General features: G+C 45.4%; 1 protein-coding gene across 4 annotated transcripts in view; it reads right to left on the bottom strand.

The window, feature by feature from the left end:
• The window catches only part of plxna2 (plexin A2), a 183,337-nt gene that overhangs the window by 47,386 nt on the left and 108,270 nt on the right, over positions 1 to 27,681 (bottom strand). For all 4 annotated transcript variants that reach the window (XM_037103945.1, XM_037103944.1, XM_037103946.1 and 1 more), the window contains exons 6-15: positions 25,444 to 25,567; positions 22,198 to 22,351; positions 19,267 to 19,363; positions 17,198 to 17,312; positions 15,932 to 16,132; positions 15,177 to 15,273; positions 14,699 to 14,898; positions 7,332 to 7,483; positions 4,105 to 4,222; positions 1,482 to 1,618 (exon numbers count right to left, since the gene is read on the bottom strand). In XM_037103945.1, coding sequence (XP_036959840.1) covers positions 1,482 to 1,618; positions 4,105 to 4,222; positions 7,332 to 7,483; positions 14,699 to 14,898; positions 15,177 to 15,273; positions 15,932 to 16,132; positions 17,198 to 17,312; positions 19,267 to 19,363; positions 22,198 to 22,351; positions 25,444 to 25,567 — 1,395 coding nt within the window. The remainder of the gene's footprint in view (positions 1 to 1,481; positions 1,619 to 4,104; positions 4,223 to 7,331; positions 7,484 to 14,698; positions 14,899 to 15,176; positions 15,274 to 15,931; positions 16,133 to 17,197; positions 17,313 to 19,266; positions 19,364 to 22,197; positions 22,352 to 25,443; positions 25,568 to 27,681) is intronic.

Here is a 27,681-nt window from a genome sequence, read left to right as displayed (position 1 = left end):
AGACTGTGCTTATGCATTTTGTACTACCAGCCCTGTTTTGTAATTATCTGAAACTGAAGACGGCAAAAAAAAAAAACAATAACAACAACAAAACCTTTCATCCTCTGCCAAGGATAAATAACAGCTCTAATTACTGTGTGGAAGACATTTTTAATAGAAACCCTAAAAAAAAAAGAAAGAACATTTTTCAGAGGTTTTCAGGCTGTTCTAAAACTTATGATCTCGCTGATCTGGTCACACGAACGAGCAAAGGTGCAAATGAGCCAAGCAGCACCTCCGCCAGCGTCATATTCGCTCCTGTGCGCTCCCCTCCTGCTCCATCATGTTCCTGTTCTACCTGCCCACCCTCCGGAATTTGTCCCAGTTCATTAGAAGAAGGAGAACTGGAGGTAGAACCCCAGTCCTCCACTCCCGCCTCTCCCTCCCATGCCAGGAATACAGTGGAGAAACACAAACCAGTAATTAGCCCCATATCTCATTAAAAGCTGGCTTGAGTCCCTCAACCTTACAACATTACAGTCATGGATGGGTGGAGTGAGATGGAAGGCGACTGTGAGGCTGAGAGACAAGAGGAATATAAAAGAAAATAGTGGGGAGCAGAGAACAGATGAACAAACTGAAAGATATGGTGTGACGGAGGGGGAGGTGGGTGAAGAAGAAAGAGGGATCCATAGGAGCACCAAGTTTTCTTTTTTTCCAGAAGCTATTATTACAGGGTTTGATGCAGTAGGTCATCAAAACCTTATTAAGATTTACATAAGTTTCTGACAGAGGGAGAGAGGGAGAGGCTTTCCCCCGGGGGATTTCTCGGTAATATCAAGCAGGGGGAAGGAAAAAAAAAAAATACAAGAAAGCGGTGAAATATAGCGGCTTATTTAATGGGAATAATCCACATCATCTCAGGAGCAAGAGCTCTTGTTTTTGTTCTTTCTCCATTCGCTCACAGCATGCCCTATATCTAATATCCTCTGACAGTGATGCATGTAGCAACTCAGAAAAGTTAAAGAAACGCCGAGTCAAAGAGCTGCGCTGCCGTCCGTGTGTATTAAAGACATGAATGCAAAATGCAAAGAACGAGTTCTACACAGAAATATAAGACGAGCATGACAGAAAACAAAGACAAATGGGCAGCGTTTGAAATGTTCCTGGTGTTCTTTTTTTTTTTGTGTTTTATACTTTTTAAATCAGTTAATAAAGGCGACAACTGTCAGTGCTTCACCTCCTCACATTCACATTATGGTTTAATGTCAACCTGTAAAACTGTGGCGATTTAAATTTGTGTCTTTCATTTACACTTCACATTTACGCCTCATCTCAGTGTGCAATAAAAAAAAGCCCTCTCTCCACGAACGGCCTCTGTTAAACAAAACCCGATCATTCAGGCGTTTTTTTTTTTGTTTTTTTTTTTAGCTAATTAAACTTTATAGGCTGCTAATAGCGCTTTTATGGTGGGAAATGGGCGCAAGAGGAGAAAGTCTCACCCGAAGAACTCGCACGTCTGGTTTCCAAACTGAACGTTGACGCTGCTGCCGGCGCCGAGGTTTTCTCCCATGATGGTCACTTTGGTGCCCCCGGACTCTGGACCTCGGCTCGGGGACAGACCTGTGACTGAGGGAGTCTACAAAAACAGAGAGCGAGAAAGGTTACGAGAGACTGTGAGAGCACTGAAGCAGCAGAGAGAAAAAGGACAAACCAAAAGGCAGACAAAAACGGTGGGTGTCTTCAACTTTGGGGAACCTGTTGAAACCTTCATGTATTATCAAAGATCCCCCTGCAAATTACAGTTATTCATATTGCCAGGCCGATGGCGGTGGAGTGCAGCGCCGGTGGAGAGAAGAGAGGATAAAACCAGGAGCTCTTAGAGTCCCTGAGAGATCCTCCTCCTGTGTGTCGCGCATTGCCGCGCTTGTGTCTGAGTGAAGCTTTTTAAAGACAGTCTGAAAATAACTAGTGTTTACAGCTGCAGGCGGCGAGCCCGCCATCACACAGACAGATGGAGAAATATCCGAGCAGACAGGCCGTCATACAGAGAAAACACGCGTGCAAGCAGCGCGCACGTGTGCACGCAGGCGAGCGCACACACATTTCTGTGTGCACAAACATACAAACGACAATTTAAGAACAGCTAAATGCACACGCTGTCGTCTACGCTGCCACTTAGCCAAGCGCTCAAGTACCGCTGGCTGGAAAAGACGGTCACAGAGGGAGTGTGTTTTATCGGGAAAACGGAGAAAAAAAAAAGCTTCTCTGGCTGTTTTTCTTGTCTTTTTTTTTTTTTGGCGTGGTCTAAGGGAATAGCAGTACCAATTCTAGGGCGAGATACTCTTCGAGGAATTCCACTGCTTCCCAGACTGGCAGCTGTAGCGCGGGAGAGGAAGAAGTAGCGGAGGAATTTACTCCACAGCCGAGAGCATCACACCGGTGAAACTCAAGCTAGGTGAGACTACCAGGGAGGCAGGCTAAAGCAGGTAGTCTGAAAAACAACAGCAGTAATTACCGGCTGCTGTTAATTGTTAAGGGAGTGCTAATTGTGAAGGTGTGATGGAGCGCAAATCGAAAAAAGGCCGGGCAGACGACGGCAGCTGACAAAAGATCCGTGGAAACGTGCACGTCAAGGTGTGAAGAGGGGAGCAGATAATGTTTACCTGTCGAGCGGAGTGCTGATTCTCCATTAGCAAGTTTTTTTTTAAAAATCTTTCGTCAAATCCCTCCCTCTTAAGATCTCACGTTTGATCAACCATTCATTCATGTTTTAGTGCGTATGAGCGTTTGCTTCCAGAATTTACGAAAACTTAAAAAAACACTGAAAGAAACAACCATCATAATCATAATACACTGCAACGTGCTTATAAGTCACTAAGTGGTCAATGTTTGCTCCAAATAAAGTGGAAAAATTGGGCAAAGTCAATGCAAAACCAGCACACGAATTAATGGTTATGGATGGATATTAAACAACCTGTTGTGCGTTTTTAATGAGTTATGATTATTGTGGTTAGACTAATAAGTCCTGTTCTTGCATTGACTTTTACCACATTTTCCCACTTTATTCGAAGTACAGAATAACCACTTACAGAGATTTATAACCAGCCTGTAATCTGTTACATCTGCCTGTAACACTGGGATTTTTATTTCACTTTAATTCAAGCACCCATCTGCCACAAAGAGCAGCTTTTAATCACATAATAAAGCATTACAACAGTGACTGCAGTGTGTTTTAAAATGACATTTTGGCAATTATTAAAATAAAAATTGGGCAGTTAAGCAGGTATTAATACTTCATCAATGTATCATTATAAAATGCTTTATAATGCGTTGATTATTGTTAAAAAGCATTCTAAAAATTGATGATTCCTTAGAACTATAAGCCTACTACATAACATTATACGTGTGTTTTTGATGGATTGTAGGGATTGGCATCATAATGACTTGTTATTATTTTAATATAAATGATTATGAGTATTCATGCATGATTAGAACAATGATTATAAAGCACTACAGCTGCATTATATATATGTGTATATATATATGCATTAAAAGGATGCTTGTGATGGGTTATAATGTAAAACAGACATGGGGTTCATACAAAGTCCTACCATTTGGCTTTAAAGCTTATAATTATGATTACATGGCGCCACAGGTGCATTATATCTTATTTATCCATTAAGCATTGCTCAACCTAATGCAGCTAGCGAGTTGCAAAGAATACATAACATTTTTCAGAGCGCTGTAGCACACCTACGCCTTCACCGATTTAACCCTGTGATCCCGTCTCAATAAAGGCAAACAGCATTTTACAACCAGAGATCATTAACGGCGACCCCTCTGAAAACCTTGTGATGTTAATGGAAGCATGTTGTTTCACAAAGTAACAAGTAAACATCCACGGAGCTGCTTAATTACACCAGCGGTAGTCATGGCGACGCGCACATTGTTATTTTGCCCGCGGCGCATAAACAATTACTTTGTTCGGAAAAGGTACAAATCACTTTTAATTGAGGCGACTGTACACTTTATATCACTTCCATGCAGCTCTTTAGTTTGTGCGGCGTGATTAACGACATCATACGAGGACGCGGAGCGATGTGGTGTTACTGCCGCCGTTACCACGAAGGAGTAGAGCTGCGAGGAGCGGGCCCGGAGTTCTGGTCTGCACTCGCCAACACACAGCTGGACTGGACCGGGTCTGGTGTCGGCGTGAGCTGGATCCATCTCACACACGATCCTACGAAAAAAAAAAACCACACACACACAAAAGCAACACAATTAATAAATAAATAACTTCAATCTCGGGAACGACTTGAGTCTCAGAAGTCGTCTATACGTTTTTGAATCCTCGAGCGAAGTCGAGAGAAAGTAATCAAAACACTTCTCTGCTTGATATCGATTTATCCTCCACTCTAAATGCAATCTTCTTCTGTTGTCTCACTCATTTCATTACGGGACACATCCAGACATCGACGAGGACCCCCCTCCATGACGATCTTTAAAAGGAGACTGGTGATTCTCCTCCTCTTGGCACTTCAACACAACCAGAGGAGATGTAAACCCCCCACCAACAACCAGACTACTGACGCTGATGGTTTTTTGTGCCAGCGTGATACGTTTAATGTAAATCACGCAGCGGGGATCAATGCAGTTTTTAATCACGCCATGTGATCAGGCGTCACCCAGCGCCGCAGGTGACGAGATCAAATGACATAATAAAACGAGGGCTTCTATTGATCGGCGGTGCCGGGGAGTGATAAAGTACAAGGAGCAATCACACTGCAGGAAAAGAAAGATGGAATACGTGGCTCGGCAGATGGCAGAGGTAGGAGATGAAGCAGAGCAGACGTATTATTTCTCCAGCGCTGATCATCCGAATTACAACAAATGACTCGCTGGTTGAAACTGGTGTGGAGGAAAGTGGCTAAAGGAGGATTTACTCTCCGACAGAACCGATGTTTCTCTTCTCACCAGGCCTGAGAGAAACACAAACCGCACCTGAACGTCTTCCAACGGGAAATCTTTTTGGCTTTTTTCAAAACTGAACATTACATTTTTATGTTGTCCACCGAGGGACCGTAAATCCTGAGGTTTATTTTTAAAACTAAATCCTCCATAATGAGGATTCAATTTAGCCGCTACAAAAGAAACGCTGCAGCCGAGCATCAGCCCGTCTGACTGCTGAAAAAAACCCACAAAAGTTGAGATTTCTTCTTCAAAGCAGGAGTGGCTTTCACACACTCCTCTGAAGTAGTAACATAAAACACACATAAATATGTATGCTTTCTCTCCTCCCTTTTGTTGTCCAGCCCACCATAGGAAGCCTGGCGACTGAATTAACACTCGAAACAAACAGCAACAGTCAGATAAGGACACACATATAATGAACCTCGAGCCGATATGACCCCGACTGGCTCTGAATAAAGTCGGGCTCAGATGAAGACTCCCACTCCTTCGTGGTGCGACTACAGGGGTCACAGGTTAGTTTTTTAATTTCGCTCAGTCCATTTTTTTTTTTTTTTTACATGCCATATGAATGAATTCCCTAGCTTGTCCCCAGTTGGATTAAAGTGCTGTCAGATCAGTGCGCTGCTGACAAATTGTCCCCTACAGCCAAGTGGCACATAGTGAATTTTAATTACAACTGCCCAGTAAAGAGCAGAAAGGAAACACGGGCACACTGTAACATGATGGTTTTCAAACACCACCAGAAAACGGGGAATGAATCCGATGAACCGCAGTGAGTTGGAGCGATTGTGCAAGAACATGTTTGACCATACAGTGTGTGTGTGTGTGTGTGATATGTGTATTGTAACAGCCAATGTGAAGCTCAAAGTATGCGAGTAACAGCGATGGTGCAGTGCTGAGCTGTTCTCTTTCTGAGGGCAGAAGTAGGCCAAGGAAAGAATTAGGGTTAAAGGCTCCTCTGAGAGCCACGACTGTGATAGCCTGTGTGTGCGTGTCTGTGTGTGTGTGTGTGTGTGTGTGTGTGTGTGTGTGCATACATGTATGTGTGTCAGCTGCGCCTCGGTGCTCGGCTATACATTTAAAACTTTAACTCTGTTCTCTAACTGACTCCGGGTCAGCGGAGGGAGGAGAGATTTCACGCTAACAGAAGACAGGCTGATTATGTCTGAGCGCTCGTCACCCCTGAGAGACTCTCAACATTTTACTACATGTTTCTGTAGTAACATGTGATACCTGTGGTAAATTACTGAACAGTGACATGCTGATTTTAAGTGGTGCCATATTTAACCTATAGATGCAACAGCATGAGTGGCTTTTTTTGCTAGCTGTGTAGCTTCCTCTCTTCAAAAAGGATTCATTTTTCTTCCATGAAGAATTGCATTTTTTCCACGAATAACGATCTGTACCCAAAGGCAATCCAGCCTAATCCTGAACCAAATATGTTAACATATATTTAATGTAAAGCGTCTGAGCTGCATGTGAGCACATCCTTTGCCTCTCCCATCGCGATCAGGTCGGCATCACCTGGGGAGGTTAAACCACCGTAACGTCTGCGTGTCTTGCCAAAGGGGGCCGCGGTGGGCGAGTCGCGACGCACGGGCTACGTTTCATTAGTTCAGGGTGAACAGGACAGACTTTAACGTGATGTGTGCACAGCATGGGACAATTAGTGAGGTAAACACAAGTAAACACACACAGCTGTTCTGGGATTGTTGCTGACTAGATGAGCTGCAGAGAGTGGGAGCTGGGCTAGTGTGCTGCAGAGGGGGGAGCAGTGGTGTGTCAGGGCCAGACTGTCTGGACCTGCTCCAGTCTTCATTAAGGTGGGAGATGGAGGGGAAAACAGCTTTTTTTTTTGGTTGTAAAACACTTATTGATCAGAGTTTGTTCCCGGTTATATCACATTCATACAGTAATCAATCAACGCCAGTGTAGGTGCGCAGTAGTATGAGTGTTAATAACTGATTTTAATGCATGTTTATCATTTTATCTGTGCCGTTTCTCTATCAGGAGGTTTGGCGAGAAAATTATGTTGTTCACAAATTGGGTAATTATATAATAATGAACATTTCCACGCTGCATCGTGAGCAATATATGGCAAACTTTTCCCTCGTGCCTGCGGTTAACGGGCGAGTAAGAAATTTGAACTTAAATCAACAGAATGTGAAAAAAACAGCATAAATAATATTTTGAATGTATGATTTATAGGTATTGTGAAGTTGGCATTTTAACCAGCAAGCACCATCCCATCCCGGTCTAAAGCTGCTGAGCTTGTGGTTGAAACGCCAACACTCACCGGTAGCTGCACGGCTAACCGAGCTAACTAGCTAAGAGCAGCTACAGTACATATTTGTTTTGGCTTCGTTTGTGTGACTTACTGTTCAGCGATGATGTAGCCGTCCTCTACGGGCGTGCACCTCACCCCTGCTACCTCCACGTTGCCCACCATGTCTGAGAAGGCCAGACCGAGGTTCGTGCCGTGGATGGTCACCCGCGTGCCTCCCTCAGGTGGCCCGGCCACAGGTGTCACCTACAGGGGGCCACAAAAGTCAGGGAGAATCTTGTAAATGCTTTTCGGTTGGAGGCTGATATTAAAAAGATGTTTTCCCTCTTCGGCTATGGACCTGTCTTTAAAATCCTATAAAATGGGATTGCGCGGATGCTCAGGGGTAAATATGCTCTTTCGGTCCAGGTGGCTGTAAAAGCAATTAAGAGCACTCCCACGCCTGCATCCAGAATGTCAGTACATGCCATGAGTCATTGTGCCAGAAGCATGCGCTAATCACAACAGCAGGTAATGTTTTGTTCTTGTTTTTTTTTTTTTGCTCTTGCTGTCTAAACACCACATACTCACACACACAAACCACACACAAGAAAAAGCACTTTTAAACTTATTTTTTCGTCAACTAATTCACAGAAATCAAGAAGCGGTGAATCCAATAAAATAAACTTCACAATTAGACAAATCAGATGGATTTTTAACATCCTGGGCAGGTGCTTGCTCCCAAAACTACTGCTGTTGCCATGGATGGTAAGTCTAATAAGGGCCCATATTAATGCTTAGCGCAGACCACCTACTCATAAAATACAATATGGCTGCCCAGCATGACCTTGGCACAGGGTGGCACGCTGCCTTCTGTGCCGCAGAGCCCTGTTGAGGCTCCGACCTGGCCGTCATCCAGCCCTTTAAACAAGAGAGGAGAAGAGGAGGAGGAGGAGGAGGAGGAGGAGGCGGATAAAAGAGTGAGAGCAGGAAGAGAGAAAACAGAGGAAGGAGACGGAGAGAGAAGACGGTGCTGTGAGATAGAGGAGACTGAGAAAGAGGAGGGCAGTGGGGAGGAGATGACTGTCACTTGGCTGTGTGGAGCTGCTGGCGCTACGTAAACAATCAATATGCTATTACTGGCCATGCAAGCAGAAGGGAAAAATACAACAGCCAGTTGTGCCCGCTTACTGAGCCGCAAAGTGCCACGTGACGGCGACCCCTCAGAGTGCTGCTGCGCTCCCTCCCCTCCCTACCCACCAACACCCACTAGGGCTTTGCGGCTTCCCTGTGGGACACCGGCATTGTAATCTAGATTCAGTGGACATTAATTGCTCTGGATGTAAAGTAAGTGTGTCACTGCACTGCCTGAGGGGTCTGAATACATGAATCTTTTAGCACTGCTTGGGCATGCAGGGTATGGGGGGGGGGGACATAATGGCTAAATATATCCATGTCAGGCGATGGCAGCAGCTATTCGAATAGACTTCGTGATGGTTACATAAGCAATGTAAGGGGCCTGAGAGAGGATAAGAGAGTGAAGAGGAGAGGGAGGCGGGCAGAGGACAGAGGGGAAGAAGGGACGGGATGAGGAGCAGAGGGAACGTGGATGCCACTCTGCTCGGCCCCATCAGCCGCGATGCATGACAGGTGAGGCAGGGGAGGTGGGGGAGGCGGGGGAGGTGACAGGACAGCAGCGCTGCATCACAGATGGGCATGCTAAAAGCTTGGGAGACCTCCTCCTTCTACCCTTGAGGCTGACATGGAGCCCTTCCCACGGTGGACCAAGCACAGGAAGACAGTCTAATCCATGCATGAAACCCATTTGACTGATCTCCCCATTGGCAGATAGAGCCTCGGTTCACGAGTGGATCACAGGAAAAGAAAACACCACTTCAAAAGACTCACGCCACTGATGTCTCCCGGCTGGGAGGCGTGAGAGAAGTGCTGCTCTTTGTCTCTGTGCCTGTACTTCTTAAACAAACAAAGGAACAAAATCCATAAAAGACCCTCCTTGTACATGAAGACCGCCTGTGAGCCACATCCTAATGACCTCGGCAGACCGGAGTGAACCTACTGCAGTCACACAGTGGTAATAATCTCTTTAGAGGGGCGGAATTTGACTTTATATTTCCCTGAAACATTTCCTCTTCTTTGCGTCTTTCCTTCCTCCTTTCGCTTTCTGTCTTTCATCATCTCGTCTCCCTCGGGCTGGGTGACACATCCTCCTCCCGCTCGAAGCACCGGCTTGCTTGTTTGTCTCAACATTCAGACTTTCAGAGGGAACAGGAAGAGGAAACCTCATTGGACATGCATGCACACCCTGCCGCCTTTACTCCCCTCCAACCCCTCCCGCCCGTTCCCACCCAGTGCTGCCATGCCATGCTCCCTGTGTAATCCTTTTAGAAGTGCTGCTGCCCGCCTGGCATTGTCACACTGTCAATAGAGGGTAATTCCCAACAAACAGCCAGTCGGCGTGCACATCGCACTCCCAGCTCCCCCGCTCTTTCTGTAGAATAATCTGTCTCTCCAGCTCAGTGGGATCAGAGCATCGCCAGCACTCACCGCCACCATTTCCCTTAGACGTTGTGCACAATTTGGCGACAGCCGTAGAAAAAGACTAAAGAGGCATTATAATCCACGAGAAAGAAACTTCCAGAAAATAAAGGGTCTCTTTTGGGGGAAGATAATCTGCTAGTTTGAGAGAAAAATCTGAAAAAGCGATGGAGATGGTGAAGAAATGGCTGTCAATGTGAACAGCCCGGGGAAGTCTGTCAGCGAAGTGTTGACTTATTCAGCTGAAGTAATGGTGGGGAAAGTTGTGCTGATGCAGCCGAGGCTAAACTCAATACATAGAGCAGAGGGCAACGCGCTGCCCCAGCTGCCTTCCGGCTATGCAAGCCTAGCATGTCACTGTACCACAGTAGCTGACAGAGCTGAATGACATTATCCAAGACAATTCAGAGCTAATCATTTTTTAATCCCCTGAACAATGTCAGCATTCCTTCTGTGTATTATTTGCTATCAATCTTTAATATACACATTCATAAAAAAAAAAAGAGTTTTATCTCCTCGAAGCTCTGAAGAGATTCTCCCAGAATTAAACCACTTGACAGTAGACGTATTTCCATTTCACCGCGGCTGGATATTTTTTTCCGCTTTTGAAATTAAATAGCCCTCGATACAATTTAGGAGCTCGCAGCTAATCTCTTTGTCTTTGGACGGCGCTCAGACTAATTCGAGCATGTCACATTTAATTGTGAGTAGCATTTAATGGGCTTGATAAAAACCCCACTGATCACTTGTTCCCCCCCCCCCCCCCGAACAAACTACATCCTAAATACTTTATAGGGTCTTAAATGTCTTGTAGTCGTCCGAGAGATACGGGGCAGTGATGAAGAGGAGTTTTTCAGCCTGTTAAGAGGACAAAACAAGGGACGAAGTGACGCGATACGGGGTGTTTCTGAGGATGACTGTGTTTTCCTCGGGGAGTACGCCGATGCTGGCTGTTTGGACGGGCTGCTTTAAGTTACCGGGAGGTATAAATCTGGGGTTATATCGCACGTTGTCTCACTTCAGCGTGCAACATTTTATTCACCTGTCCTATTGGCGGTTTTACGAAGGGAAGCAAGCGTACTGTAACAGCAGCTCTCTCAGAGGCTTTCAGCAGTGAGGAGAGTTCAGTCGTGCCATGATACTGACTGACAGCCCCACCATCCCTCTGGTGTTCAAAATATCAACAATAAGCTTGCATTCGCTTTGTGAGGGAGGGAAAAAAAAAAGAGAGGAATCCTACACTTTTTTTTCTGTCCTTAGGCAACAGCTAGATGTTTATTCACTGTCACTGCGAGGCAGGGAAGCCTCTTTGCTGTACTGTAAACCCGCACAGAAGTCACGGCCAAAGCCTATTGAGGAGATGCCTTTCATATGCCCATCCAACTCCCAGCTTCATTTGATGTCATTCCCTCCGCTGTTAGCAGGGGCTTACATCTCTTCAATATTAATGGCCCGTGGTGGGAGGCACCGTGGCACTTAATAGAAACATTAATTATTCAAAAGGCCTATCTCGTGGTAGGCACATCTACTAATGTGCTAGTATGTATACAAATCAGCTCATGATGGGGGCTTCGGTGCATACAATCAAACCCAAATTTATTAATAAATTCAGCCCACCAGGGGGATGTCTGCTTCTTAAAGAAACTGTAATCACTGAGAGACGAGGGGGGGTAGGGGCGCGGCACAAGCCAACGCCGGCTTCAGCGGCGACGAAGAGGAGAAATATTGCCGCGTCTGTGCGTATCTGAAGGACGTGCTCATGCGAATCATGTAAATTAAATCAGAGTTGGTTTTTGCCACCTGCAGCTGTAAACAGACCCGAGTTCAGACGGCCCGCGGGGGGCGCTCCGTTTCCCCCCCTTCCCCCTCACGTTCCATCTTTCCCACCTTTCCACGGTTCAGCTCCTCTGCTCTGTCCTTTGTTCTCCACCGTCGCCTCGCTTCAACCACCGCTGCTTCACTCTCAATCCCAATTTCAACTTTATCCATCTGAGAGGAGAAAAGATTCACCCGGCAACAGTCTGACTCTAATCTATCATGAGTCAGCGAGGAATCATTTTCAAATTATTTGTTTGCGAATAACTCTTTTTTTTTTTGCAAAATGCTTTTTGACAGCTCCCCTGAATCATTCAACTTGTTGCAACAATCTTTGGCTTGCATGCTGTTTGTTCGTTGGAAAGTGATTTGGCAGTGAGTTCTTCCCCCTCGCGCTGACATCTCTAGCTCAGAATATGGCCTTGCAGCTGCTGTAGGTGGACATATCGGTCTCCCTCTCCCTTCGATACATATTGGATTTCAGTTTGCAAGCCCTCATTATGAGTCTGACAAACTGATACATGAACCTGATGTTTTCTGTAGATATATGACCCAGTTGAAATGTCGCTTTAGCTCATCTAAAAATATCCTGAGGTGATGTCTCGATGGGGATTATGATCACTGCAGATTGGACCACAGATGGAACATTTAAGGCATGCAGCACCTAAAGCTGCTGAATGTTTAAGTTTACTTTTCTTGAATACTTTATTTAATTGTCATTTAATTCGCCAAGATGAGTCAGAGACAGTGATGCACAGAGACAAACAAAGAGGAGAGAAGACAGACAGAGACAGAAACACAAAAGCAGAGTGATGGAGAGTCAGAATTATGAGGAAGTATGGACGGTCTTCTTCTTCATCCTGCCTCTGCACTTCTGCCTTATCTGTGTACAGTATAGCAAATCAATTACCAAGTCGTTAAATTCACTTTTTAATTGGCTGGAGTAAGATGTGAGCATGGAGCGGAGGAACAAGAAGCCCGAATGAATCGATGTGGAGGTAGAAGGGGTCTGGTGGGTTAACCACAATGCACTGGTGCGTTACCAAGCCTAATTAAATAGTATGTCCTCCTGGCTTGAGTCCCCCGTGACAGCACACCCACCAGGCGGGATGAGAATGTGGCAAGAAAAGGCTTACTTATGGGAAAACAAATAAGCACTTCCAGGTCGTGGCCCTGGTCGTGCTGAAGCGAATGACATCTAACCATTGGGTTGGGTTGATGCAATGCCTGAGAAGGCTCAGAGAGTGGGAGGAAAAAAAAACAGAAATAAACCTGCCTCCCTGCCATCTTCATGAGTCACACGATATTTAAAATGACCTGTAACTCTTAGCTAGCTAGCTTTTTTTTGTATGTGGTTTTATATGGTGCCAAAGTTACTTTTAAAGGGGTTGGAATAACCTTGTGAGAAGACAAATGAGCAAAGCAAGAGTAGGCAGATGTCAAAGAGACAGGCCTTTGAAAACTGAATATCTCTGGTGTGTGTGAGTGTGTGTGTGTGTGTGTCAGGGCCTTTGCCCTTGGATGAATCCTAAAAGTAAGATCACCTGTCACATTAATGTACCCATGTGAGCGTTACACATGCAGCCATACATACAGTCCACCAGCATACGGAGTACACAAACACAGTGGAACCTATGCTTCCCTGCTCTTCAGGCTAAAAACAGCGCTCTGCCAATTAGTGAAAATTCTGCAGGTATTAGATGCGGCCGGCACCCTGGGGAGCCTCGTTACAGCTCATTCTCATTCTTCTTGAGAGTCCAGAAGGAAACAGAGCAGAGTAGCACAGCTGCTTCTCATGCAGCACCTCACATGACATTTCATTGTCAATAGTCTCATAAGAACTCAGCAGTTATCAGTGCAACTTCTGTATAACTGTTCAAAACAACTGAGTATAGTATAGTATAGTATAGTTTGATATAGTATTGTACAGCATAGCACAAATATATTTTAGTATAGCATAGCATAGCATAGCAAAGCCCAATATAGAATAGTATAGTATGATATCATATAGTATAGTATAGTATAGTACAATACATCTAGTGTAGTATACTTATGTTACATTATGTATACTACAGCACAGTGTATTATAATATAGCATAGTCACGTATAGTAACATATAGTAACGTATAGTATAGTGTGGTATAGTCTGATATAGTATTGCATAACATGGCATAGCAAAGCATAGCACAATATAGTATAGTATAGTACGATATAGTACAGTATAGTATAGTATATTATAGCATAGTACAGTGTAGTGTATTTACGTTACGCCACGTAAAGGACAGCACAGTGTAGTATAATATAGAATAGGTACGTGACATCACATATAGTACAGTTTAGTATAGTATCGTATAGTAGTAACGTATTGTATAGCGTAGTATAGTAACGTATTGTATAGTGTAGTGATGTATTGTAACATAGTATAGCATAGTGTAGTGTAATGTAGTAATGTATAGTATAATATAGTATAGTATAGTATAATATAGTATAGTATAGTATAGTTCTGCACAGTATAGTATAGTATAGTATAGTATCGTATCGTATAGTGTAGTATAGTATAGTATAGTAGAGTATCGTACAGTATAGTATAGTATAGTATCGTATCGTATCGTATCGTATCGTATAGTATAGTATAGTATAGTAGAGTATCGTATAGTATAGTATAGTATAGTATAGTATAGTATAGTAGAGTATAGTAGAGTATCGTACAGTATAGTATAGTATAGTATAGTATAGTATAGTAGTATAGTATAGTAGAGTATCGTATAGTATAGTATAGTATAGCTCTGCACAGTATAGTATAGTATAGTATAGTATAGTATAGTATAGTATAGTATAGTATAGTATAGTAGAGTATAGTATAGTATAGTATAGTATAGTATCGTAGAGTATCGTATAGTATAGTATAGTATAGTATAGTATAGTATAGTATAGTATCGTAGAGTATCGTATAGTATAGTATAGTGTATAAAGTCAGCTTTGTGCCCTCTGGCCCTCTATGAAAAACCAGAACGAGATGTAGCGAGGTGGTAGCTGATTATTGCACATCGACAAGATGCTCGATGTGCGTGGGCAGGCAGGAAGGACAAACAGAGGATTATGGGTACTGACCTCTGTGATGCGTGGGTTGGTGCACTTGACATTCTTACTGGACAGGTTCAGCCAGCGTGTGGTGTAGGGATTGATGGGCGGGCAGTGGTGCCGCAGGGTGCACTTTCCCTCTCCGCTGCACCAGCCGCACTGGAACTTCCTCTCCGCCTTCAGACACATGCCGCAGCTGTCTCGCTGGGCTGCACACTTGTACAGGTGCACTGTGGGATACAGGAAGTAACAGGGATGTACAGTGAACATACAATAACTGAGGGGCGCTTTTGGGAGCAAAATGCAGCAACTATGTTATGTGTAAACAATCAATTTTTCTCTTCCTTTTAATCACCAATAATGTATATTTTAATATACAACTATATACACATACACATAGTGCCAACAACAGACAATATTTGAATTCAGGGAGAGAAAATGATGGACAGGAGATCCACCCTCATCCTGTTTGCAAGCACATGTTGACAGCAGCATCTCTTGTTCTTACCTTGGATATTCTCCGGGTTATCAATAATGAAGTTGCCATTCCACACCACCGAGAAATCCACAGGCAGCTCACTGATCTTCATTCCCTCGTACAGATACTACAGGCGAAGAAAAAAAAAAGAAAAAAGAAGGCAGAGGATGGGGGGGGGATGCAAAAAGAGAGGAGGATTTCAATGAGAGGTTTGGGAATTTGCCGATCCCAGGATTCCTTACGGATGCCGCACTATGTCCTTCCAAAGTTACCCCGCAGTTACATCACGTCGTTATCAGAGAGCTGACAAAGTGGGAAGAAACAAGAATTGGGACAGCTGAGCAGAAGCTTGAACTTCCCTTCTGGCCTTTGGAGATGGTGTCCTTAACTGCCTCCCATGCCCTTAATTCCAGCCTGACTTTCATTGTGCAAGTGTGTGCATTTGTGCATATGTGTGTGTGTGTGTGTGTATGTGAGAGCAGAAGAAGAAGAAGAAGAGAGAAGAGAGTTTAATGTGTATGTCTGCAGTTCCTCTGGGAACATACTGCACAAGTCAGTGCGTGCTTGACTGGAGGGCAGAGCCGAGCTGTATCCTTCTCCAGTGTAATTACCTAGGCTGCATCTACTATGCCTCCACTGACTCAATGACACACATATGTACACAGTGCACACACTCACACACACACTCACTATGGCAGTGTGGTATGGCACAGACAGAAATACAGCCTGTGTAATCATCAATGTCACCAAATCACTCAGATTAACCGTGCACCGCCCCAACCTACCGAGCTGTTCTGACACTGCACGCTGGAGCTGTTGAAGCGGAGGGCCGTCACGCGGTGGCTGACCCCCTGGATGTGGAGGACGCACTCGTAGCCCCGCTGGCCGGACTGAGGCTGGGGCAGGTTCCTGGCCTTCAGGGTGATGGGCTTCACCTCACCTGCTGGGATCAGAATCTCCTCAGAGCGCACCAGCTGGGGACAGTCCTGGAGAAAAACAAACACGGAGGGCAAGGAGCACACGTCAGTGCCGACAGACAGGCAAACGGAAAAAAAAAATAGGGCTTTTTTTTTTGCCTTTTGTTTAGGTCACTGGTAAAACGAGAGGCAGGAACAGAAGAGGTATGAGTGCAAGCAAGAGCGAATTATCCTAAGAAAGTGAAAGTGACTCCGATGACCTTGGAGAGCTGCGAGTGTTCAACAACTCATTATCACGGGTGGAATTGTGAAGCTGCTCATTTGGCAAAGAGAATGACTAAAAAAGAGCACCACGCTTCGCGGTGCAGTACAAGGCAGCACATTCAAGGAGAATTCTGTAACATCTGCACCAAAAGAAACAGCATCACACGCTGAATTGCTAGTGTTGCTGGCCTTTCCTCTTTCCACCAGTCTTGGTCGAAGCCTTATCTCAACCCGGAGGCTGGTCTGTATTCAAAATACTGATCTAATTAAGGAAATTGGCTACTGGATCCAAGTATGTATGAAATTAAACACTGCAGAAGTGACCATATGAATTGAAACTCAACACCCAAAGGAGCAGTTACCACATTTAGTTAACCTTTAGTGCAAATACATGAGTTTAGAGGAGTAAAAAAAACAAATATACTGCAGCAAATGACTAAATTGTGTCTGTTTGCATGACCAGAGGGAGGTGGAAAACCAGCAAACACAGCGTAGTTCAAGCTGTTGGTATCTACTGCACTTGATAGATCGGGTCAAAGTGATCCTGCGTCATTGTTAAGACATGCGGAGCTCAATAACTCCATAGATAATAGAGTGTTAATTGCTACTGCAGAGAACAAGAGCCCTGAGTGAGAAATGCCAATTCGGAAATAGAAGAGCTTAGATGGGCTGTCTTTCTGAAGACATGCCCCGAGGCTGACACAGAGCTGGAACACAGAGCAGGATGCAGGCAGGAGGAAACAGAGAGGAGGGGGGGGAGATAGTGCAGGAGAGAGGAAGAGGAGGAGAGAGGCAGAGCAAGGAACGAAAGAGAAGGTGGCGTTTCACAGCGAGCTCGCGTGTGTTCGTGCATGTGTGTGTTCCACTAACCTCGGAGGCGTTGACTCGTCCCTCCTGGAAGGAACAGCTGGAGGGGTCATGGGTACACAAGTTGCGGTACTTGCACCAGTGGCAGCGGAAGGCACTGTTCACGCAAGACAGACACCTGCATGGACACACACACAAAAACACACAGGGAGGGAGAGAGTGTCAGGAAAAAGGCAACGCAGTCAAGGAGAGGCAGCGAGTTTGCCAAAGTGGGGGGAAGTGCCACAGAGGAAATGAGTTCAGATCCCAAGTGGGCACCTGCTGTTGTTGTGCCCTTGCGGTTGGCACGGTCCCTAATAGCTGCCGGGGCCAAGTTCTCCCTGCATATATTTTCCACGACCATATATTAATGCTGCATGTCGTGCGCTAACGGTTGGGCTGCGTATCAAGCCCTGCCTAACCAGAATCAGATGGAGAGAGCGGAGACAGGGAGCGAGAAAACGTGGAGGAACGTTGAGTAATGAGGACAAATAAGACATTGGCGCAGCTTGATCCTGCAATTACCATTAGCCCTGCATTGTTGGAGTGTGGCTGTAATTACCAGCTGTTAGGTGAGCGTCTGAGTGTGAGAAATTTAGCATGTGCAATATGTCGCGTGTGCATGGCTGTCACCACAGGGTGCACGCGGCAAAGCCAGTGACATTCAGATCCTTTATTCATTTCTTTTTTTGAGTAAAAGCATCAAAAACGTGCTGCAAAAATACTTCAAATGACCTCAAGTTTAGTAAAGTAAATGTACTTTTCATACACTGTGTACTTTTTAAATGGATGAATGAATGGAAAGATGAGCCAGAGCAAGGATGGGTGGAAAAAAAAACAACAACAAAAAAAAACATGGAGAAGTGGAAGCCTGAGGCAACAAGTCATGAGACTCTGTATGTTTCCACAGCAAAGACAACACACACTTTTAATTAATTGCGATGGCATTTTACAACACTATGTATTCATGGCCAGTTGTTTCGGAGAGCGTATTGTAGTCGCGCTTGGCTCTCCCTTTCTCCCTCTCTCTCTCTCTGAAATAAGGTTGAGCTATGCATACTTGCTTATTGTGAAATATTCATCAGTGCAAAAGCATGGGAGGGATCTCTGGCAGGCACGCTAATTCAGAAGAATAGGGCCGATTCACCTTCTGGCAAATAGAGTGTACAGTGTGTGTGTGTTAAAGAGGGAGAGAGGGGGGAGAGAGAGAGAGAGAGAGAGAGAGACAGAGAGGATGGGTTGGCATCAGAGTGTGCGAGCGAGAGCGTATGCCCTTTTCAAGTGTATTCATCTCTCTTTGTGTGTTTGAGTGTGTGTGGCCGCGCACGCAAGTGTGTTTGTCATCGCCGATTAACTGAGCTGATGCGAGAGCTGGTAATTGCTTTCTGTGCTGCTCAGACAGCAAGAGAGCCGTATGAAGTTACGGGCCGGCGCGTGCGAAAAGAGATGCAGAATAACGTTGTCTGCATTAATCTGGTGAAGCGACAGCGGCTACAACATTTTTGTTTTAATGTCAGTGGGGACGCTGAAAGGATAATATGACACGTTGAGATTCCTGCACCCCTTGCTCGCGTCACCGCCGTGATGTTCTGCCCTCTATCTGTTCGCGATGCTCCCCTAAACCCGGCCGGGCCCTTGGATCAGGCACAACCCGAATCTGCCACACTTGGAGTCTAAGCGAGCAATTGCAAAAAGGCGCCCGCCAACACAGAGATCTCCAATCCGGGGGATTCATTTTCAACATCACTCAATCAGGGACAGACACGGCATGAAAACAGGCATGAAATCCCCACTGAAGACCTGTTAGGCAGAGAGCTGCGTGTTCTGTGCAGCAGCGTGTCTGAGAAGAAGGCTTCATTAGCAAAACAGCAGAGAAACTTCCTGTTACGGAGCTCGGGGAGCAGCCAGCGGTCACATTACATTAGTCTTTACAGGGGATATTTTTAGGGGGACCGGGGCCGGCTAGGGTTGAGGACAAATTGTAACTAATTCCCAAAGCATTGATCCGGTGGTTTCGTGCGGCAGGTCCGGGGGCATTGTGTTTAGTAAACGAAAAAAAGCGGATGAATGGAGTCCGAGAGAGAGATACTCACAGCTGGTGGACGCTGCAGTTGTAAAACTTCACCTCTGTGCTGATGAGCATCTGACCGGTTTCCTTAGAATTGAGCCTCAGCTCAACACCGGACCAATCTGAAAGAGAAGAGACAAACCATTAATATTCATCGTACAGGTCCCTCAGCAAACCACCATGAACATGATTATTATTTATTAATCAGCCACTATATCTTTTGTTGTTGTTGTTCCATGCATTTAGCTTTAGGGACTCACACACAGAAATGTCCTCGTACAGCGCTGCATAATGATTATTTAATTCATCTTGAATCCAGAGCCCTGAATAAATGTATGCACGGTAAAAAGGTGCTACATGTCAGCCAACTGTTCGAGTCACTCTTGGGGTCCGCATATAACCAGAATGTCGAGGTGTCGTTCCTCTTATCATCTAACATCTAACGTAGCAAACATATTAACACTGTCGATGTTAAACAAATTAGCGGCCCTCATCAGCTATCGCTACATCGCCGACATTGACCTGTGCTTATTTACCAGTCTAGAATAAATGTTGCGAGTTTAGCATCAAACTAGATACAGCAGTGGGAAGGGACGCTAATGTTAACTATCGCTTTGCCCTTTATTACTATCACTTGTTTTCTACGCTGCTAAACGTGGTTTATTTGAAGAAGCTGGTCAAAAACACGCCTGTGTGTCGGTGCTACTTCTTAATCATCCCAGATTGGACACAACGTTGACTCACTTTCATCTCTTGAGGTAGAAAGTGGTCTTACGATACGAGACTAAACGCTAGCTTGTTAGCATGCGAACCTCTGTCGCTAACTCTGTGTCAGCACTGTTATCTCTTCACATTTTAATCATAATTTTACTTCAATTTTGAATGTTTTAAACCAGATTTCTTACATAGAGCTGCATTAACGTGCAGCAGACAACATTAAGCCTTATGCTAATTAGTCAGATGTTCGGAGCAGGTGATGTTGGCAGACAAGTGAACAGAAAAGGAAGCGTATCTTGCTTTGCAAATATATACGTGCATTGACAACCAGCAAATGTAATTCACATACAGAGAGATTTAATCTGATCAAATTTTGTTTCCCTGCATCTTACTGAACTGAACAGAGATTTGGCTGCGTTTCTGTTCTCCGTCCCACAAAAAAAAAAAGAAAAAGAAAAAAGAAATCAGCCTCTTTTCTCTTCCCACGAGAATACACGCTCCAAAAATATGTGTGTGTCTGTGTGTGTGTGTGTTTGTATATGTGTATGTGCAGAGCAGCCTGAATTTCAGATGACATTCAGTGTGTAGGAGGCTCCAGTGACCCTCCGCGCCCCGTTCTCTCCGCAGCACCTGTTGGGAATCAGGCTCTGTTTCGCACAAGTCTGTGCAGCAGGCAGGCGAGGCTCGTAACTGACTTCTACCACCGCTTATTTGTCTCACAGGATCTGGCAAACAAAGTGCTACTGAGTTCCTGTCCACACAAAACCTCCTCTAGGATTTTACCTCAGCTCAGAAGCTATTTTCTCTATTTTTCATGCTCAACATCAGTCCAGTGTCCTCACAGTTTTTTATTTTTTTTCCCCCCTAATCTCTCCGTCCTCTCCTCTCCTCAGGTCATGGCCACTGCCACTGCGCAATCGATGTTGATGTGCAACAGATAGAAAAGGCTTGCTGGGGGGACAGGAGATGGAGGAGGATAGCGAGCGAGGTCAGGAGGAAGAGGCCTCAGCGGAGCAAAAATGGAGGTATAAACAGCTGGGGGAGGCCACAGACGAGGGGGGAGGAGAAGGTGGGCAGAAACAGAAAGGGGGAGGATTGAGATGGAGGAGTGGCGGGATGGATGAGCAGCTAGATGGATGGAGGAAGGGCTTTCGGGGGGGGGGGGGGGATTGGCTGACATTTACCTAGGGGAGAACATTCATATTAGTGCCTGATGCACCACTCCCCATGGGAGCTCTGGGCAAACAGGGCTGTCATTTACTCACAGGGAGGAGGGCGACCAAACCCCCAAAACACACAGTCATTTCCCCACACCGCACATAATATATTATTCAGGGTGTTTGGTTTTGTAACCCTGCAGCCATCTTGGCTTGCAAACAACAGGTATTTATTGTCAAACAACAGGTGTTAGTATTCATAATGATGAACAGTATATGTTTGCAAATATAGAAAATGCCACATCCGTCGTGGTATATTTATGGAAGCCTGCTGGAGGAACGCTCGAAAGGTCATGAGATTTCTATGAATAGTATATTAGAGGTGATTAGCATATCTTCATTCCTAGACCTCAAAATCGTCTGAGGCAGTGTTTATTCTCCACAATATGCTCGACCTCGGGTTTTGTGTGATTGAGGTCAAAATGGCTGATGAATTGTGATTATTATTTACATGTTTGCTCTCTGCGTTTTCATCAGGCGTCACTCAGAAGCACCCAGCGGACCGGCTCCGGCTGCCTTGACACTAATCCACCACATCACCTTCGCCTCACTTCAACTTAATCGCCCCGAGGCTGATGGCTGACTGAACCTGCATTTTCGACCACCGCCTTATTAGCTGTATCTGAGGCTAATAATATGGTGAGCTGCAGCTCAGCCACAGGCCAGGCCACCTCAGCCTGATCCTCCATCAGCTCTAATGGGGCCGGGTCTTGTGTGTAGCACACTTCACAGCCAGACAACAGATCCTGGATCAGCGGGAGCTTGTTATGTAGACGGTAGCCCGCTTAAACCGGGCGCGTTGAATCAATAAAGATGTTTCAGAGTGTGCATGTGCACAGATGAACAGTTAGATCACTGCAGCAAGAGAGGGGCCAATGGGAATCCTACAAAGGCTGTCTTTGGAAGTGAGGAGGCTTCATCTAGTCGCCATGATCAGATCAGTGTGCTGTGGGCTGCAAAGGAAAAACAGGTTTTGGAAGCAAACCACTCGTTAGTTTATGTGCAACGGACGGTGGATCTACCTTGGTCGGTGGGGATGAGGGGGACATCCTTGGCAGCAGGAGACACGCAGAGTATCTGGTTGCCGTTGACCTGTCCCTCCACCTCCGTCAGGTTGCCAAAGGAGCAGGTGATGCCAACAGAAAGGTCCGGAACGTGGCTCACCTTCACCAGCAGCTGTACAAAAGGTGACACGCATGACAGCAGTGTTAATACGATGCTCCGGGTGGCAGTGGACAACTGGGGCACAATACAAATACAATGACACAGCAGGCTGTGTGTGATGCCTCACCAATGATATATTAACAAGGAAAAAAATTCTTTAACAGCACTGCTGGTTTCATCTATGGTAAAGATGAGATAGAAGTGTCTTGATATGAGCGTCTTGAATGCAGCAGTGTAATAAGCTCCCAACAGAATGTAGAAAAGAGCACACTGCGGCTGGCAGAGCTGCCCCTCCACTCTGCCAGGAGCTGATGCTGCGTCTTAAAATTGTTATCAACACCATAATAAGGAAAATAAGGCTGTGTTTAGATCTTAATCTTCTATTTCAGCGGCGGAGACATCGTTCCAGAAGTAGAGACAGACTGAGCGGCACGGAGAAAAAAAAAGGAGGAAAAAAATGGCTACATGCACACTCTATTTTTATTTCCTCTCTCTCTCTCTCTCTCTCTCTCTCTCTGTCCCTTTACAAGGACACATGGATACAAGGAATACAAGCAGAAATACCCCCAAAACACACACACATACTCACACAATGTGCATGCTGCACACACATGCAGATGCACATAGAGGCGTTTGAAGTCGTTCTCTGGAGAGCGGTGACACCGGGGCTGGAGCATTCAGCTGCTCTGCCTATAAATAAATGTATTTTGCGCACAGGGTGTGTGATCTGGCTCTCCAGCCAAGAGAGGCAGCCTGGATAATTATCACCATGGCATTTCACAGTCTTGTTCCATTAGCTGTTATTTTTGGGCCACACCGTTTGAAGTTTTCTCTTTGTTTTATCTGCCTCTCACTAAACACCGCGGGGCTACTGGGACAGGCGAGGCAGCTGAGCAGCTTAACTGTAGGCCTTTCAAGAGATGCTGACTTGTCTCAGTAGCTGACTACACTGCCTCCCTCGTTAGCTGGCTTACGCTGGTACCCATTGAGAGGATGGATGATTTCTTTTTGTTTTGTTTTGTTTTTTTTCCCCCCCCCTTCCCTTTCTGCTGCTGAGGACCTCTCGTCTTCCCCCTGTTTTACTTCCACCGTGTTTGTGTTGCTGCCGCACTCTGAGGTGTGTCGGAGAGATCCTTGATTACAGCAATCACAGCAATCAATGTCTTTTGTTCAATGTAGAATTCCCCGAGTAACCTCTCACAATAATTAGCTCTCATCTGCTCCGTCAAGACACACACACACGGATAAACATTTGCAATTCGGTCACACACACACACACACACACACACACAAACAGAGAGAGAGCTAGTCTCAGGGTGTTAAGCCTTTGCTCTTCTTGTTCTCCTGTCCTCCCTGATGATGCGTGGGGTTTTTTTTTTTGCATTTTTGGCAGCGACGACCAGCCTAATTGGTGGCAGAGTTTTAATAAAGGTAATTTGACGGGTTTTCTCCGTGTCTGTATCGCTGCTGGTGCCCACGTGAAGAAGCTGCGTTGTCATGGAGATAGCTGCCTGCCCCTGTGGATGTTGGGATTGGGTTTTTCTTTTTTGTGTGTGTGTGTGTGTGTGTGTGTGTGTGTGGATGGGTTTGGTGGGGTGACCTTGTTGCTGCGGTGTCTGACACGGGAACAAGCAACGCTGCTAACATGTCGTCCGGTAAGCCGCTGTTTTGTAAATCTGGACAACAGGTTGAGGTCTACCGAGGGCGAGTTTGAGGATGAGATATCACGCGATGGAGGGTGAGTCACTGCCAGAGCTACTGGCACAATTTCTGCTGAATTTTTTGTGTGATGTTTAACCAGTTAAGAGTCAACGGTCATCCTTCCAAAAATACAGGGAAAAGAAACATGCGCCTGTGCCGACTATCGAGCCAGCGCATTGATGTGAAATAAGAGAGAGTTCTGGAGAAGTCTGCTGTAGTTGTGCCTGTCATCGTCTCACTGCTGGCACAGTGTTATCAGAACAACTCTCAAGTGTGACTGGAGCCTCTCAGTTCATATTTAATTACCGAGGAGTGTTATCAACAGGCTAAAAAAACTAAAATGCCTTTGGACACAGTGGATAGGTCGACGACGGAATGTGTGACATCGTGCTCGCTTTATTCTTGCCTCAAATTTGCCTTGGAAACAGAATTTGGTGGAACGCTACGGTGAAATATGTGAAGAGTTGGAACGGTTTCGATCGGCCCGACAAGCGCCAAGTCAGACGGATATCTGTGTGAACAGGATGGGAGCCAGGCACATCTGCCAGGGCAAACGAAACACGAGATGCATCTGTACGATAGCACAGAGCTTCATAGCGCTTGGCTTGCAAGACCAAATTCCCAAAAAGTTACATCTGAGACATTGTTGTGAGCAGTTTAAACTGCAAGCACAAAAGTATGCCACGTATAAGCAGACAGAAGTGTGTCAATATGTCTACTGAAAGGTCACAAAGCACTACTGATCAGAAACTCAGCTGAGAACCGCTGTGAACGTTAGACCTTCTCCTGTTACACTAAAAAAATGTACATATATTATCCCAAAAAAACTGGCAAAACCAATGCAAATCAATCTGGATGGATCAGAAAATGTGTTTTGGAAAAAAATGACCCTTTGACAGTTTCGCTATTTTAAGACCTAATGTGTCCGTCCATTCGCGTACATGTGCAGCACTCGCCAGAACTTGAGTTTGACTGATGCTCCATCCGCCTGTTTTGGTTTTTTTTTTTGTCTTTTTTTTTGCGCGGTCCATGTGGAAATGCTGCACCGTACTCAGCTGCACTCGGACAACTTTAACACCTACACACCCGCCCACACAAACATGTCTTGGCACACATATTGATTGCTCTGTACCAAGCGAGCATATGCACGCTGAAACGCCCACGCGGAGCTCTTATGAACCTTCCCATCTAATGTTTATGCATCAACCACAATCAAGACTAGGCAAACTGCTATGTGGGGATCATTTCAAATCTCCTGCCTCTGTACGTGGGTAGGAAAATATGTAAATGGGCGATAATTTTTCATTGTAATGTGTGTGAGAAGCGGTGAGATTGCCTGCGTTCGGCACTTTGTGTGCAGACTTGTACTGTATGTAGGAATTTGTGTGAGTGTGTAAACTTACAGGTACGCTGGGCTCGGACACGGCGATGCTGTCTGGGTACACGTTGGCCTTCACACACTGGTTGAGAGTGGCGGCGAAGCGGTACGGCTCATCTGCACGCTCACACCGGTTCCTCTGAGAGCAGCTGAAGGGCAGGAGAGACAAAAAGAAAGAGAGAAGAGGTCATCGATAGTTTCTTTTTCATAACAGAGAACATAAATGAAAAGGAAACAGAGCTGCTGCCAAACGGGGAAGCAAATGAAAAAGCAGCGGAAAAAGGTAGAAAAACAATCAAACCAGGAGTGACAGAAATGAATCCTCCTTTAAACTGTAAACACTCTGTGACAATTCAAGTCGGAAGGGGGAAGAAAAGACGAATCGCCGTTGTTGTGACACAAATTAAAACCTGATGCAACAACAGAAGGAAGGGGAGGGAAAGATGAGGATTAAATGTCTCACAGGAAACTCTTGTGCCTCCTCCAGCTCACTTTTCTCCACAGAATATATGAGAGGAGTGACAGCCTGCAGTATGTTTTACCTGACTGACCTCTACCTCTACCTGGAAAGTCCCAATCCCAACTTTATGACATCGCACTACGTCACCATGTCCAACATGTCGCATATATGCATGCCTCGTAAGGTTTAATTTAGTCACAGCTGCTCTGGTTCTATCAGCAGTGCTGACTCAGGCTCGCGTGAGCTGACCAATCAGAGCAGAGTCAAACTTAAAGAGACAGGAGCTGCAACATAGGACAGTATGGAAACAGTGATGAGCTTTTTGAGCATTAAAGCATGCAAACCTCTTCTAGTTGTAACCCCAACATAAAATTATGAAGCTGAAAATTAGCATAATACTTTCCTTCACATTTAAGGCATCATTGCAATATGTTGACATAATATTTTCTGACTCCCTGATGTCAGCGTTGACATCGGCCCAACAAATTCAGTACTGGTCGGGCTCTGTGCCGATCCATCACCTTGTTTGTCTTCAGGCATCTGGATTGGACACAGCACCTCTAGAATTTACAGCAGATGCTTTGGGCTTCTTCTCTCTGTCATTCCTGTGCCATCCATATTAGTCACGCAGATTTATTTGCTTAGTGGTGATTACCAGACTGTTTTATTCTCGTTTTTTTTTTTTTTTTTGCAAAACATATGGCATGCTGCTGAAGACATCATTTGGAACAATTTTGGACTGATTTCAAAGTTACCAAAATAAAAAAATAAATAAAAAAAACTCTCCTAAAAATATGTGCAATTTATGACACTCCAGGCATCAATAACAGCTGGCTTCGAGGACATGTAGCTCTAAAAAGTATTACAAAATAGTACATGAATTTCCCAATAAGGAAACCAGAAACAAGTGGTGTCACCAGCGGGGGAACCGCTGCCTCCGGTGGGTAATTTAATACACCGCACTGACGGGGGAAAAAAAAAAAAAAAACCCACAGCACTGAGCACTACACAAATTATATCCTTCAATCACTGCATAACTTTGGACGTATAACTAGTGCAAATTACGCGGCGCTCACTCATAAGAGATCGTAATGGTCAGACCTTGTATCAAGTACCACGCGACACCCCCACAATCCGCCACATCCCTCATTAAAACTCAGCCGCCTCCTCCTTCTTATTAAAAGTGTGTGTTCCCGCCAGCCCATTACACCAAAGGCTCTCCATCCTCATCCCACCCAGCAGTCTGTCTGGCTAACTGGAGGTCTGGTCACAGCAGCTCTAATTGGACTCCGACGGGTCAGACGCTGTCCATGGTGCTGATGTGCCACTACAAGCCCCGTCCATTTCTCCCCTAGCCGCCGACTGTGAGTGTGTGTGTGTGAGTGTGTGCGTGTGTGTGACAGAGTGTGTTAGGGCACCATATCATGCTTCTTAACCACATACTCTCACCCATACTGACTCTAAGCTACATCTTCATCCACACCCTCTGTGTAATTATGTTGTCAGAAGTTCGAGCCACTTCCAGCAGACTCACATGAACAGGCACGAGCACGCCAGGGTTCACGCACACAAGCAACACACACACACAAGCAACACACACACACAAGCAACACACACACACACACAGAGGCACACGAACACTCTTATGAACAGCAGTCCCTGGGGATTTTAGAGAGCAGGAAAGTGTAGAATTAGCGTAGTACGGTGGATCTCCCACTGGGAAAAGGAGGCCACTGTGGCAGGCTTCAACTTTTTTTTCCCCCCCAAAATGATTACCTGGTCTCCCCTCTTTCACGAGTCAGG

This window comes from Acanthopagrus latus, chromosome 7 (genome assembly GCF_904848185.1).
Source record: "Acanthopagrus latus isolate v.2019 chromosome 7, fAcaLat1.1, whole genome shotgun sequence".
NCBI lineage: Eukaryota > Metazoa > Chordata > Actinopteri > Spariformes > Sparidae > Acanthopagrus > Acanthopagrus latus.
Note: the sequence above shows the minus strand (reverse complement) of the source record. Positions and strands in the feature narration are given on the sequence as shown.